The following is a 15,272-nucleotide window of genomic DNA, read 5'->3' as shown; positions in this document are numbered from 1 at the left end:
GTCCAATTACTGTCCTTGGAACAAGTGGACTTTGCTTTCTGACATCATACCCAAAGTGCTTGTGTTAAAGGAAGTGGAGGAGACAGAAAGAAAGAGATATAAAGAGAGAAAACAAGATGGAATCTTCCTCCAGCTGGTCTGAGCTCCCCGTCTACACTAACACTGCCCTCTTCCCTTGTCAAGAGCATCAAGAGCCCTTTTGGTATGCAGCACCCTGGTGTGTGGCTAGCCTTTTTGCGATGGGTGTCCCCTTTGATTCCTTCTTCCCAGGCCAGCTCCCCCGGGGTGGCTGGCACACTGGGGATAAGTGTTACCCCAACCTCAGAAAGGATCAAAGGGAGAGGCATAACCACCCAGTCACCTTCTCTGCCACTTGGCAGGGTCATAGCCAGGCTGTCTGACCAGTATACATATAACCCCTTCCACAGCTGAGCTAGTCTCACAGGGCTGACAGAGGTATGATATAAAAAATGGATGTGGCTATAAGAGGTGTGGGAGATTCTAGCTCAGATATGACTTGAATTTAAAGTTTCCAACTGCCACCAGGATAGCAACTCTCCTGAGTGGTTTTGGGAACAGGAGTGCATATCTTAAATGTAGCCCATGCGCTACAATGGATTGGCTGTTAGTGCAGCTGTCATATGGCACCTGTGCCATATGACAGCTGCACTTAACCTGCCTTCACTTAACCTGCTCTGTGCCACAGGGGGACAGGTGCTGAGGATCCGTATATTGATTCAACAAAGCACAGGTGAACAATGTGCTTCTGGCATGGAGTTTGTTGGGAGGAGCACCCTCTCAGAAAGAATGATTCTCATTTTATTTATAATAAAAAAAAATTACAATGCCAGGACTTCAACACCCTTGGCGGATGGCAATCCTTCATAATGCCATCATGGATTAGAATAACTAGGAGTTGGTCCAGGAGAAAGGGAACTTTATTATTACAATTAGACCCAAAGCTTACAGGAGAACATTTTGGAAGTCACATTGAAATAAAAACATGGCTCTGGTGTAGCGAGAGTCCAAGATCTGAAATTATTCAGTAAAGGCTGCGGGACCAGTAACATTCCAGATTTTAAGGCCTTGTAGAAACATGTTGATCAAGAACATTCTTGACCAAGGAACCCTTTGAAGTGCGGCCAACATACAAGAAACTGTTTAATAACGTTTTGGGGTACTAATGCTCCCACAAACCCTGATTCATGTAACTGTGCAAAGTGTATTTTTGCAGTGCAGTCATTTTTCCAGTACTGCAGAAATACACTTTGCACAGTTGCATGACTAAGGGGTTGTGTCGGCAGTGCAAAGTCACTTTGCACAGTGCAAGACAATTCCATGAATCGGGCCCTAAGTCTTCCCCCCCTTACAGCTCCCGACTGCCAACAATGAAGAACTCTTTTGGCAATACCCTAAGAATACTGTTTCACAACACTCCCGGAATCCCCAGATCTGAAGATCGCCTGTTTCTCTATACCTCCTATTTATATAATACTCTTAACATGTGAATGGCTTGAATGACACACGATTTTGCAATTTTTGTGATCCTTTTCCAAGTTCTAAATTGCTAAATGGACAATTAAACCTGTAAAACATGGCACGTGGTTCTAGAAATGTCTTTAATGAAATTAAACAATATAGAAATTGTGACAACGCAGAAAGTAACATTTTGACTGTTTTCTTTCATAAACAACTAGCTCTGCATCTTGGTAATCTGCAGTAATCCAACAAAAAGGAGAACACTGCTCTTTTCACTCATAGATGCCTCAAACCTTCCAGGACTATAGCTATGAAACAACAATGGCTGGTAAATAAATGTCTAAGAGAATTGTGAACATTACTACCTTCCAGGAAGGAACTCCACTCAGAGATCAGACAACTCTGGCAAACTACAGACAACCGCAATTTTATGTGAAGTTAACACTGTTAACGGTGGGATGATTTGATAGGATTGCAATGGTTGAGCTCTGTTACTGTAGTAGCACTTTCCTCAAACTCCTGTACTATACAAGCTCTAGCTTTGTCATCTCCACAACTTAAATATCGAAGCATACAAAAAGCTTATGAAAATGTTTCCTGAACAATGTTCGCTTTTGAAACAGCGGAAAAAAGCACTGTGCCAAAGACAATGTGCCAGCAGCCTATGTTTATTCACCAGGATGATTACTCCAAATACCAGTAACCTCTTACTGGTACCAATCCTAACATTGTCCCGTTCCCCCTCTTAACACTGTCATGATCATCTGCGCAGTTGGCCTCTTGCGCCCACCGTATCAACATTTCCGTTTCCACTGACGGTTTCTAACTCCTTGGCTCTCATTGCTGATTCTTCTTGTAAGTGGTGGTAGCGGAACTGGATCTCTTTAAGCAGCATAAGGGCTTCTCCGTACTCCTTACGGTCAGATTTCTTGTTACGCAAAAACAACGCTGTAAAGACCACAAGGACAATTTCAGTACTTTCAAACAGCATCAAACAACAGACCATCTCTGAATCCAGTCCCCACTTCATAAATTCTCTATTGACCAGAGGTCAATTAATATATTGTTCTTATTGATTAGCACCAATTTGATCATCTCCCAAAATGTACTAAACGGTAATAAAATCAAATAAGATAAGAAAAACATGGAGCTACATTTAGTGTTTAGTGGAGATAAAAGATCAGGGAAGAGCAAAAAGAGGCAAGAGCCGAACAGAACATAAAGGAGGTTGAAAGCTCCTGAACATATGTGCAGAAAGTAAGTGGGACTGAGACCAACTAGGGAAAAACAAGATAAGATAACTGGCATATGGAGGCAAAAGGTTTAAATTGCTTACCTGTAACTATTGTTCTCCAGCATGGGATCTGGCATGGATTCACATGCTCATGAATATTCCCCATCATCAGGCTGGGAATCCTCAGTAAAAGAAAAAACAGGTTCCCTTTAAAATTGCATTTCTCCTCTAAACCAATCACTGTCCTCTGGGTCATTGAGCCTCCATCCAATGACAGTCCTCTCCACAAGCCCCGCCGCTGGCAGCCATCTTTAGATTTCGTAAGCACGTAAAGAGGCAGTATGACAAAGTAGAGCTGCAGAGGCGCTGGAGAGAGGGTTTGCATGTGAATCCATGCCAGACCCATGCTGGAGAACAATAGTTACAGTTAAGTAACTTAAACCTTCTCAAGCATGGGGTCTGGCATGGATTCACATGCTCATGAATAGTAAATACACAGCAGTACAACATTACACTATCATGGGAGGTGTCAAAGCTCAACAGAAGCAATTAACACTCACCCCTGGAGTAGACTTACCTCAAGCAAACAGGTTGCGTAGCACTGCCTGGCCGACTCTGGACTCCTCCCTGGAATGCCCGTCGACAGAGTAGACTTTCATGAAGTTATGCGCAGACCTCCACTTTGCAGCTCTGCAGATGTCGAGCAGGGGCACACCAGAAAGGAATGCCGTTGTCGCAGCGATCGCTTGGTATTACCCAAATTGGTAGTTTCCAATTGACCGTATGGTAAATCTGTCCGAATTCGGCCAGTACCATTTGATCGTTTGAAAATGACCAATTTGGGTAATCGCTACCAAGCATGGGGAGTGGGGGTTGCGGGGGTGTCTCCCGCCCCCCATGCTTGTTAGTGATGGCATTTGGGGGTAGCAGGGGTGTCCCCCGCTTGCAGAGATCTGAAGGCAGGGGATGGGAAAAAAAATAAAAGCGGAACCTGTGGTGTCGGATCTGACCTGCGTAAGAGGGACAGATCTGATGCTGCAGAGTTAGTGAGAAAGCTGCCGTGAATAAGGTAAGTAGGGGTTCAGTGGGGGAGTGTTTTGGGGGTGGGTGAGGCATTTTAGCTTTTGCAAATTTGGCCACAGCAAAATTGGCTCTGTGGTCGAAATGATCACGGTCAATTCGGCTGTAACCAATTGCACCATAGCCAAAACGTATACAACCGATCGTTCTGGTGGAGTGAGCTCTCGGACGGCCCGGTCAGAGGCCGGTTAGCCAGCTGATGACAGTGCATGATGCATCCGGAGAGCCATCTTCAGATGGAAGCCTTGGACAAGGCCTTCCCATGATTCACAGGTCCAAAGTTCACAAACAATTGCCAAGTCTTCCGAAAACTCTTTGTGCGTGCCACGTAGAACTTCAAGGCACAAGGAATGTCCAGCGAATGCAAAGTCCTCTCCACCAGCAACGAAGGGTTCGGGAAGAAAACAGGCAACACCAAAGGCTCACTGAGATGGAATTTCGACTGAATCTTTGGTATGAAAGTGGGGGTTGTACGCAGTACCACCCTGGATTTGTGGAAGGTCAGATACGGCTGCTTGCAGCATGGGGCTTGGATTTCACCCACCCATCTGGCTGAGGTGATGGCCACAAGGAATGCAATATTCCACAAGAGAAGGATGGGGCTTGATGCATAGGTTCGAAAGGTGGCCCCATGAGTCTTGTCAGGACCACAATGAGTTCCCATGCCAGGGCAGGAGCCTTCAACAGGGGGGAAAGATTGAAAAGGCCCCTTGAGAAACTCCTTGATGAGTCTGTGGGACCACGGCAGGGATCTGGTGTAGTGTGAGATAGCCGCCAGGAGTAGCTTGATGGATGCATGAGCCAGCCAAGCGTTTGCCAAAGAAAGCAAGTATGGAAGAATCTGTGGGGCTGTGACCCTCAGAGAGGTAATCGTCTTCGACCGGCACCATCTAGCAAAACGCTTCCATTTATGGCCATAGCACTTTAGAGTCGGCAACGTCCTGGCTTTTGCGAGGACCTCCCTGCAGTCCGCTGGCAGCTCATAACCCCCAAGCTCTAAGGCTGCAGAAACCATGCCTTCAGGTTCAGAGATCCTGGGTAGTGTTGAAAGATTGTGCCTCGCTTCCTGGTGAGCAGATCCTGAAGTACAGGCAACTTGACTGGAGGTGACAATGACGGGCTGAGTAGGTCTGGATACCAAATCTGCCTCAGGCATACCAAGGCGGTGAGTATCATCTTGCACTGACACATAGCAGTAGAGGAAATGGGTGAAAGGTGTACAGAAACAGAACTTCCCACAGGAAGGAGAACACATCCCCCATGTTCCTCGGTTGGTGGAATCTGCTGGCAAACTTCTGGCAGTTTGAGTTTGCTGCGTGGGAAATAAAATCGATCCGAGGTCTGCCCCATTTGACGAACAGATGGTCCACCTGATCCTGACAAAGTTCCCACTCATGGCAGGAAAGCTGCTCCCTGATGAGAGTCAGCGATGGTGTTCTTGACGCCTGCCATATGTATTGGCACAAGGAACATCCCTTGTCCGATGGCCCAATGCCACAAGTCCTGAGCTTCCTTGGAGAAAGGTGGGTATCGAGTGCACCCTTGCATCCTGATATAGAACATGGTGGTGGTGTTGTCCGTGAAGATCCTCACCACCTTCCCTCTCGGAGATGGCAGGAAAGACTTGAGGGCTCAGAACAATGCCTGTAACTTCAGGGTGTTGATGTTCAGATCCTTCTCCTCCGGAAGTCACAGTGTGAGTTCCCAAACCTTCCAGAGAGGCGTCCGTGGTGACCGTCTCCTGGTATGGCAAGGTTTGAAATCCCCGTCCCATGGGGGACGTGGGAGTGTACCCCCCCACCATTCTATTGCCCACCGGAACTCCTCGTTGAGGGTGATCTGTCTGCAAAATTCCTGCACACTTGTATCCAATGTGCATCCAAGACTCCCTGTACAGGTTGCATCTGCAACCTGCAGAGACAGACGAGGTAGATGCAGGACGACATCATGCCCAGCATGTACCCTCCCTTGATTGGCCGCTCGCCTCTCCTCCGATGGGGATGCCAGGCAAGCCACTGTGTTGAGTCTGGAGCTGAGCAACAGCGCCTTCTGCGATGGTGTTAAGCATGACTTCAGAAAGTTCAGAGAGAACCCCAGCTCTGTCAGTAGCCCAATGATCTCCTTTGTGTGCTCAACGTCTAGCTCCCGGGAGTGGGCTTGTATCAGCCAATCGTCCAGGTACAGGTATACGGGCACGCCCTGCAGACGCAGGTGGGCCGACACCAGAGCCATTTTGTGAACACCCTTGGGGCCGACTTTAAGCCGAAATGTAGGGCCTTGAACTGGTGGTGTTGGCCTTGTACCATGAACTGTAGGAACTTCCGATGTTTCCTGTGGACGGGGACATGGAAGTACGGGTCCTCTGGGTCCAACAACATAAAAAAATCCCCTTCCTCCAGTTGGCGAACAAGTGTTGCAACGTGACCGTCCTGAATTTTTGGGATTTCAAGTACTTGTTTAGACGGCGCAGGTCCAGGATGGGTCTCCAACCCCCCACCTTTTATATGACCAGAAAGTATCTGGTAAAGACTCCAGAGCCCCAGAGCCATTGGGGGACGAGTTCTATTGCCCCTTTCCGTAACATGGCTTGCACTTCTGCCAGGAGCAGAGGATGTGCTGCTCCTGACTGGGAACCAGTGGAATACGATGACACCTGCATTGGAACTCCTAGGTGTGTCCCTGGGCAAGAGCGTCCAGCACCCATCTGTCGGTGGTGATCTTCCACTCGCTGATGAACTGTGTCAGCCGGCTTCCCACCGGGGTGCACGAGTCGGTGCCCGACGTCTTTGCCGGTTCAGGCTTGCTTGGGTGCCAGCACCCTGCCCTGTGGGTGACGCTGACCTCTGCTACCGTAGGCCTGGGAGCGACCCCTGTAGGTTTCCTGCGTGAAGGATCAGGCAGATTGCCTGTATGACGTGGAGTATCCCTTGGATGATCTGCTCGATTTTCAAGCAAAAAGACGACAAGCAATGATGCTGCAGAGTGCCAAGGGAACGTGTCGTGTCCGTCTTTATGGCTTGAAAGGGTTTCTCGAATGGCATGTCCAGCACCTTTGCATTAACGTCTTTGCAAAAGTTAGTGGCCTTCAACCATCCCTGCCGACGGAGGCAAACTCTGTTTCCCATCTTTTGGAAGCCCATTTCAGCAATGTCCACTGCCACCGTAGTGGCATGCTCAGACACCATCTCCCCTTCCTGAAAGGGGGTGTGAGCCTCAGTCTTCTTGTCGGGGAGGAATTCCAGGATGGGGCCCAACTTTTACCAAAGCTCCTGGTAGTGTCGGGACAAGATAACCAGAGCATTAGCCGCCTCGATCATGGATGCCGCTGTGTATACGACTCTCTTCCCCATGGCGTCCATTTTCTTCCCCTTGTTGTCTGGGGGGACTGATGATGCAGAGGCCATATGGCTGAACGTTTTCTTGCAGCGGCCGACACTACCGAGTCCGGCAACGGTTGTGACCTCAAGCAGTTGGGGGCAGTCTCACAACTCTGTATTTCTTCTCCAACCTGTCTCGTTTGGTTGGAGCCGTTGGAGCCATGCATGGGTTTTTAATGAGTGCTTGGCCTTCCTCCCAAATGTCGTCCAAAAAGGGTACTGCCATGATCGTCGCCCTCTTGTACTCCCATCGCTGATGTAGGAAGCCCTCCTTCTTGGTTCCCTCAGGCACCAGCTGGAACAACTCTGAGGTCCTGGAGATCGAGTGAATGATCCCAACTCACCTGGTGGAGAGCCTCTATGAGGAGCGTAAATGTGCAGTGATTCGTCGTCTGCCGGGACGAAGTCCTCATCTTTCTTGATTTCCATGGCCGTCTCTGTACCAGTGTTAGTGTGTGTATCTGGGTCCGTTGGTGGAGTCGGATCCCGAAGTGGTGGAGGCGGCTGATACGGCGGCGTAGGTAGCTGGTTCCTCTTCTATGTGGAGGCTGGTCAGGGGCCTGCGGTACCACAGGAGCCAGTGCTGGAGGCAACCTTTGCTTGATCTCCATGGATATGTCCCTCGGCTTTGGAGGGAACGATGGAGTGCTAGGTCCTGTGCCACTGTCCTCCTCGTGGTCTGTAAGGACGGACACTTGGTCGTCATCGTCCGTGGAAGAGATGACCATTGGTTGCAAGTAAACCCTGGAGGGCTGTTTTGGGGCCTCCTCGCCACCCCTTTTTCCCCTGAGGGCTGTGTACCGGGACCTAAACCAGTGAGTTCCCCCCCAGGGATGCCTGCAGCTTTAACCGCTGCCTTGACAGCCGTGTCACGCCTGAGAGGCAGGGATACTCTCTGCGCTGTAGGGACCACCCCCGTTGGGTCAGTACCCCCCACTGTAGTGGTTGCCCCAGAGGATGTCGACAAAGTGGTCGACGGAGTCTTTAGCTGCGCCTGATGAGACTGCTGTGAGGCCTTCTTCTCTTCAAGGGGTTGAACATGACATCTCACGTCTCATTTCCCGTTTGTGTTTTTGTATCTCCATGTCAAACCAGTGTTTGCGGGCGAAGTTCAGGTTTTTCAGCCCTACGTTCATAGGTTTGTATTGTAGCAGTAGCTGGTCATATTCCATTTGAGTACTTTGCTGGCAGTAAGCAGATGACAACTGAGCGACCTCATGCGTCTCAAGGTGTAATCTGACCCTGTTGCTTCGGCTAGAACTTTGTGTTCCCACCTCGAGGCACCCTCTTTCAGTGACATTACAATTTCAGTCGTTAGCATGTTGCGGTCACTGCTAGCATTCTTCATAATTCTAAATGATTTAATTTGGGCATGTAAGTTGGAAGACACGAACACATAATCAATTGTGGATGTAGAATTATTGCAATGCCAGGTTGTTGATGGTGGTATATCTCTGAATGTGTTACCATTCAGCATCTGCATTAGTCTTGAGTCCATCTCTTCAGTCCATTCTTTGGCCAACAGTTTTTTTTCCGCATCCGCAGGTTTAAACAAATCAATGTTTAAATCTCCACAGATCATGATGTCCCGTTTCTTGGCCGGGAGGACTTCCTCTTTGAGGAAGAACCCGATGGCACGCTGGCTGATGAGGCGGATGGTGATGGCGATCGCATTCTCTCCAACCTGGGACCTGCATCAGCGACAAACCCGGCGGAATCGGCCTTGCGGCTCTTGGCCTTCTCTTGGACCCCCCTGGATGGGGCGTCCTCAAAGGACTTCAACCTCATCCTGCAGGGAGACTGCTCCTCGGACCGACCAGTCCTGGGTGAGGCCTGACCCTGCTTGGGGCATGGGTCAGGGGCCTTGCTCGACTTGAGCCATGCCGCCAGCCTGCTATACCGGTCTTTCTTTGCATTCTTCGAGAAGCCAAGGCATATCTCGCACCCATCCTTGTTGTGGTCCAGGTGCAGGCAGTACGGACACTTCTGATGTTTGTCCTCCACAAAGAGGTTCCTTAGCCTGCACTGGGTGCAGGGCCTGAAAAGTGTCCTTCCCTCCTTTTTTTCCCTCCCTTGTGGTCAGAGGGCGTGAAGTAGGCCTATGGTGGCCTTCCAGAAACTTCGACGAACAACCGCCCTTGAGGGGCATGCAACTTCACCGACAACAGATCCATGTTGCCAGCCAATGAAAATAGGAGTACACAGGTTCCGATGGAACAAAAATAGAACTTTTCCATGAAAAAAGTAAAAAATAGCTTGGAGAGCAACTTGAGGACTCCCAACAATGACGCGTGCGGTAAAAATCTAAAGATGGCTGACAGCTGACAGAGGCAGGGTTTAGGGAGAGGACTGTCAAGAGATGGGGCCAGTATGACCCAGAGGGCAGTGATAGGTTTAGAGGAGGAATACAGTTTTAAATTGCAAGTGAAACCGTTTTTTTCTTTTACCGAGAATTCCCAGCCTGACAAAGGGGAATATTCACGAGCATGCGAGTCCATGCCAGACCCCATGCTGGAGAAGTCCATTTAAGCATTTAAGTATAACGCACAGGAAATGCAACAGGAGGAAGGCAGGGAAAGAAAGCCAATGGAAAATCAGTAAGAAAAAAAGGAGACATATGGGAGCAAGCTAAGACAAATAGAGTTGAAAATGGACTGAAGATGAGGAGCCATAGGCAGGGAGGCACAAACGCGGGTGGTCATGAGGAAACTAGCGAGAACATGAGAATTCACTGAAGGCTGATTCGGCAGTTCATTTAAAGTGGGGGACTTTTATCTTTGGCTCAGATGTGGCCCTTGTGCCAGCTCAGTGACCAAAATAAAGCTGGAGGCAAGGTTAGCATATTCATAAGAGATAAGACCGTAATTATTTTGCCCGTCCCACACTCTTAGAATTTGTTCCTGTGCGCTCGACTCATCTAGAAGGTACCCCCTGAAAACTGTTCTTATTGCACTGATTCACATCTAGATAGTGCCCACTGAAATTGCACTGTAAATTATGTGTGCCACACACTTAGAAAATTGTGCTTGTATTGATTCTCACCTAGAAAGTGCCCACTGAGATAGTGCTGTTGACTTATTTGCCTGCCTGCACTCTTGGAAACTGTTCTTGTTTGCTTGACTCATCTAGAAGGTGCCCCGTGAGATTGTGATTTGATTTATCTGTGCCGCACACTTAGAAAACTGTTCTTGTTGCATTGATTCACATCTAGAAAGTGCCCACTGAGATACTACTGAAATGCATCTCTGCCGCACACTTATAAAACTGTTCTTGTTGCATTGATTCACATCTAGAAGCTACCCACTGAAAAAGATCTGCAATTTATTTTGCCCGTCCTGCACACTTTGAAATTGCTACTGTTAGCTGGATTGGCATCTAGAAAGTACCCTCTGAGTTGTACTGTAATTTATGTGTGCTGCACACTTAGAAAACTGTTCATGTTGCATTGACTCACATCTAGAAAGTACCCACTGAGATAGGACTGTCATTTATTTGTGCCGCACACTTAGAAAACTGTTCTTGTTGCATTGATTCACATCTAGAAGCTACCCACTGAAAAAGATCTGCAATTTATTTTTGCCTGTCCCGCACACTTGCTACTGTTAGCTGGATTCACATCTAGAAAGTACCCTCTGAGATAGGACTGTAATTTATTTGTGCTGCACACCTAGAAAGCTGTTCTTGGTAGATTGACTCACATCTAGAGGATACCACTGTGACAGTACTGTGATTTACCTGCCTGTGCCGCTCATTTAGAATTTGTCTTGTCCCATTGATTCAAATCCATGAGGAGCCCGCCGTAATTGTACTGTGATTTATCTGCCTGTCCCACACTCTTAGGAATTGCTCTGATTAGATTGACATACATCTAGAAATCTACATTGACTCACATCTTAAAGTACCCCCTGAAATAGCACTGTGACTCACTTGCCTATGCTGAACATTTAGAATTGCTCTTGCTGATTCGTTGCACAACTAGATCGTGCCGTCATAGATAGTACTGCGATTTATTCACCTATGTTTTAGGCCCCACTACTGCATCTAAACTTCCATCCTACTGTTATCCTCTTTTGGCCCTCTCCCACTAGCCTTGAGCCCAAAATGTAGATGTAGGTTGTACATCTAGGGCCTCTACATCTACTATTACTAATACATCAATCTCTAAGTGCTGCCCTTGACCTCCCCCGTGATGGAGATCCCAGCTCATCTTATACTCCCTCTCCGACCTGTCATGATCCCTAGCCACCCTCCACCTTACCCCGCCCCCATTGCTCACCACTCGCAACACATGGCCCGTACTCGGCTCCCAAATTCAAGACCCCCCTCTCCATCCCCTCCTGATCGCAAACCACAACTCCTCCCCAATACATCAATACACCCAGATGCCGCCCGCCCGCTCTCCTACCACCATTCCTCGTCCAAATCTAAGATCAGAGGAGCACTCTGGCGTGCAAAACACCTACTTTCCCAAGCGCTCATTCCCCATTCCACCCTAACACATCAACTTCCACCCCCCTATGACATTTATTGAGAACACCCATATACCCCCTGCCCATACTCCACGTTTACTATCGAACTCCCAAGCCAGGGGAGCCCTCTGGCACTCCAAACATTGTGATTCCACCTCCACTTCCACACCATCCTTGTGCCCTCCGAGGAACTCCCCTCCCTCGCATCCAACCTCCCATGCTGCCCTCTCCTTCCCCCTTATCCCACTGGGGAACTCACCACTCTCTCGACCAACCTCTGATGCCGCCCTCTTCCTCCCCCTTAACCCCTATTCGACCCCCACCAACAAACCCGCCCTTCATATCCCTTCCCTTCTCTAAAAGTAGCTTGTCTCGCCCTTGCTAGAACGGTAATCTCATCTCCCCCCTCTCACTCACACCCCTATGGCACCAAAACCCACAAAATGCAGAAAACATGACTGGGCCTCTCCCTCATCCCTCCACTCCTCCACTCCTCACCACTTCTGCTTCAGCCCAACAACCCAGCCTCTCCCTCCCCTACCCAGTCACCCTCCCTTCTACCAGCTTCCTCCCCCTTTTCTCTTGACTTCTCACCCTGTACACCAAATCACCCATCGCCCTCCAGGCTCATTCCAAAATCAACCTACCTAAAACCCCACACCCTAAATGTCCTTTCCACCACCCTCCCAACCCCCCTTGACCCGCCCCTTGTCTCTCACAAACCTTCTCGGTCTGCCTACTCTTCCCTCCCTCCCTCCATCCCTCTACGTAACGCTCTCACCCGAAACTCAAAGTCCACTGGCACCCAGGCCCCACATACCCAACCTGAACCGGTCTCATTCACCCTGAATGTTCCTACAACACCCACAACCCCACCCGGCACTCAAGTCCGCCAACCTCCCACTACGATGAGCATCACAAAATCCTCCTCCCCTCATAAAGTCGCATACATCCTTTTTAATGTCCGCTCCATAGCAAAAAACAGACACCGCATCTTTGACCTCCTATCCTCTGACAAACCCGACCTCATTTTTATCACTAAAACCTGGTTCTCCGACGACTTTGCCCCAGTAGCACACAAAACCTTCCCCTGGCCACATGCTCATCGCCCACAATAGACCCTCCAGAGATGGCGGAGAGGCAGTCCTCTTCAATCCTCACTTCTCCGTCTCACTCGTTGAATCCCAGACTTGCATTGCCTCCTGTGAATCCCTTCTAGTAAAACTCTCGCTACACCGACTTTCACCCACAGCTTCCTACTCATCTACAGAACTCCTGGATATGACAGACATTTCGCCAACAACCTCTCTGACTCAATAGCTACCATTCAAGTAAATCATCCTTCTCTCGCACTCCTGGGTGACTTCAATATCTGGTTCGATCTCTCCAACAACCCCATGACTCATCTGCTGGTTGACAGTCTTGATGCGCTCAACCTCTCCTATCATACCACTGGCCCAACCCACTCAGGTGGGCACACCCTTGATGCAATTTTCAGCTCTCATGACATGGTTTATATATCCCCTTCCAAACCACTCATCTGAACAGACCACTATGCCATCCCCTTCTCTATCCACACGCCTGCCCCTCCACCTACAGCGTCCCCGGCCCTAACCTGTGATGTCAAATGCTGGAACAAAGTCAGGATCCTTCCCGACCTAGCCTATCCCTGCGTCTTAGACCCCTTGAAACACTGCCCCCTGATAGACCCTTGACCATCGATTCCTTTGACCCCTGACTTAAAGACTCACTAATTCCTCTCTCACCCTTGCGCCCTGCATCCTCACGCAAAGGACCGTTCCCCAAATGGTTCACTTCCCACCGGAGGAATGCCAAAAAACTAAATAAATCCCTTGAACGCAAATGGCGAGCATCAAAAACCGATCTCAGCAGATCCAGGTACGCTCACCACCACCGTAACTACAAATACGAAAGGCCAAAAAAGCTTACTACAGTAAACAAATTCTCAACTGTGGCAACCGCAGCAGAGAACTCCACATGATCATATCAGAATTTGGGAAACCAACTTGTACCTCTGCCCAATCCACCCTTCACAATTACTCTGCGACTCCCTCTCCCTACACTTCTACAACACTGCTCTTGAAAGTACGGCAACCCTTAACACCAAACTGGCCTTCCTCTCCCCTTTCCCATCACCGACCCCTCCTAATCCCATTGCCCCGACGCCAAATTTCCCTACCTTCGACTCTTTCAAACCCATCTCCAGAGATGAGTTCCTTGACCTCCAGAGATGAGTTCCTTGACCTACTATCAGCCAGCAAGCCCTCCGGATCGCCCCTCGACCCCTGCCTCACCTCTGTCCTAAAGGAAATATTCTCGCCTAACAGCGCAGGAGAACATGAAAGAGCCATACTAAATGACTCCCTCACCTCTGGCATCTTCCCTGATGCCTTCAAAATAGCGCATGTCAAGCCACTTCTAAAAAAGGGAACCCTCGACCCTCTTGAACTCAAGAATTACAGACCGATCTTCAACACCAGACTCCTAGTGAAACTCATTGACCGGACAGCATACTCCCAGCTCAACTCCTTTGTAGAATCCAACTGTCTTCTCGACCCCGCACAATCAGGCTTCAGACATGGTACAGAAACCAATCAGATCTCGATCTGGGATGATCTCAAGGTCACTGCAGACTCTGAAGGCTACACAGCACTGATGATCCTTGATCTTTCTGCAGCATTTGACACAGTGAACCACTCAATCCTCCTTGACCGCTTTCACTTCCTAGGAATCTGAGGCACTGCTCTCAAATGGATTGCCTCCTTCCTCAGCAACAGGAAACAAATAACCCTCCTCTCCCCTTTTGTCTCACAACTTCTCCTGCCACTTCTGCTTCTTCTCCCCTCACTTCTCCATCACCACGGCCCTGTACACCCCCTTGGAAAACTTTCAAAGGTGGTAACTAGCTTCACTTAGATACTATGAATGCTTGCTCTGCTGTCAAACATTCCTCTGACATGCGTCTCCTTTTCAAAGACTTTGACCCGGATGTCATCGTTCTTACCGAGACGTGGTTCAATGCCAGCTCTGTCACTGCTCTTGACACTCTCCTTTGTGAGGGCTACAACATCCTCTCCAAACCCAGACCCAACAGGCCTGGAGGTGGAGTGGCCCTGATCTTCCCCGAGTGGGTCCCTGCTTCCATCATTCCTACTCAATCCTACTCCTATTTTGAATCCCTCGTCTGTAAGCTTGGGGTCTCGCCTACCCTCTCCCTCACCCTGGCCCCATCTCCCTTTTCCTCTCTGAATGGGCCAACCTTGCCTCATCCCTTTCAACCTCTTCTTCCAAACTCCTCGACTCTCTGAATCATCCATGTCTCAGTACCGTGTCCTCTGTGACTCCCTCTCTCTCACTATTCTCCCTTCCGGCCCGACTCACTCCGCTGGACACTTTCTTGGCTCCCTCATCACTGGTGACAGCCCTACCTCTAATCCGGACCAACCTCCCCCACCCCCACTCCTGGTCTGACCACTCTCTCCTGTTCTCCCATCTGGGGCCCTTTTGCCCTCTATCCGAGCCACCCCCTCCACTGGCAGCCTCCTTCGCCGTTAGTCGACCGATTAATCGAGTGTCAGTTGCTGCTTTTGCCTCCACCTTCATGTCCCCTCC

At 49.3% G+C, this 15,272-nt stretch overlaps 1 protein-coding gene across 3 annotated transcripts in view; it reads right to left on the bottom strand.

The window, feature by feature from the left end:
- Nucleotides 1-1,602: 1,602 nt before the first annotated feature.
- Nucleotides 1,603-15,272, bottom strand: part of XRRA1 (X-ray radiation resistance associated 1) — a 624,270-nt gene continuing 610,600 nt past the window's right edge. For all 3 annotated transcript variants that reach the window (XM_069640151.1, XM_069640152.1, XM_069640153.1), the window contains one exon: nucleotides 1,603-2,427. In XM_069640151.1, coding sequence (XP_069496252.1) covers nucleotides 2,240-2,427 — 188 coding nt within the window. In that variant the 3' untranslated portion in view covers nucleotides 1,603-2,239. The remainder of the gene's footprint in view (nucleotides 2,428-15,272) is intronic.

Source organism: Ambystoma mexicanum, chromosome 7q (genome assembly GCF_040938575.1).
Source record: "Ambystoma mexicanum isolate Mex_15411 chromosome 7q, UKY_AmexF1_1, whole genome shotgun sequence".
In the NCBI taxonomy this organism is placed as follows: domain Eukaryota; kingdom Metazoa; phylum Chordata; class Amphibia; order Caudata; family Ambystomatidae; genus Ambystoma; species Ambystoma mexicanum.
This window is presented reverse-complemented; position numbering and strand designations above follow the sequence as displayed.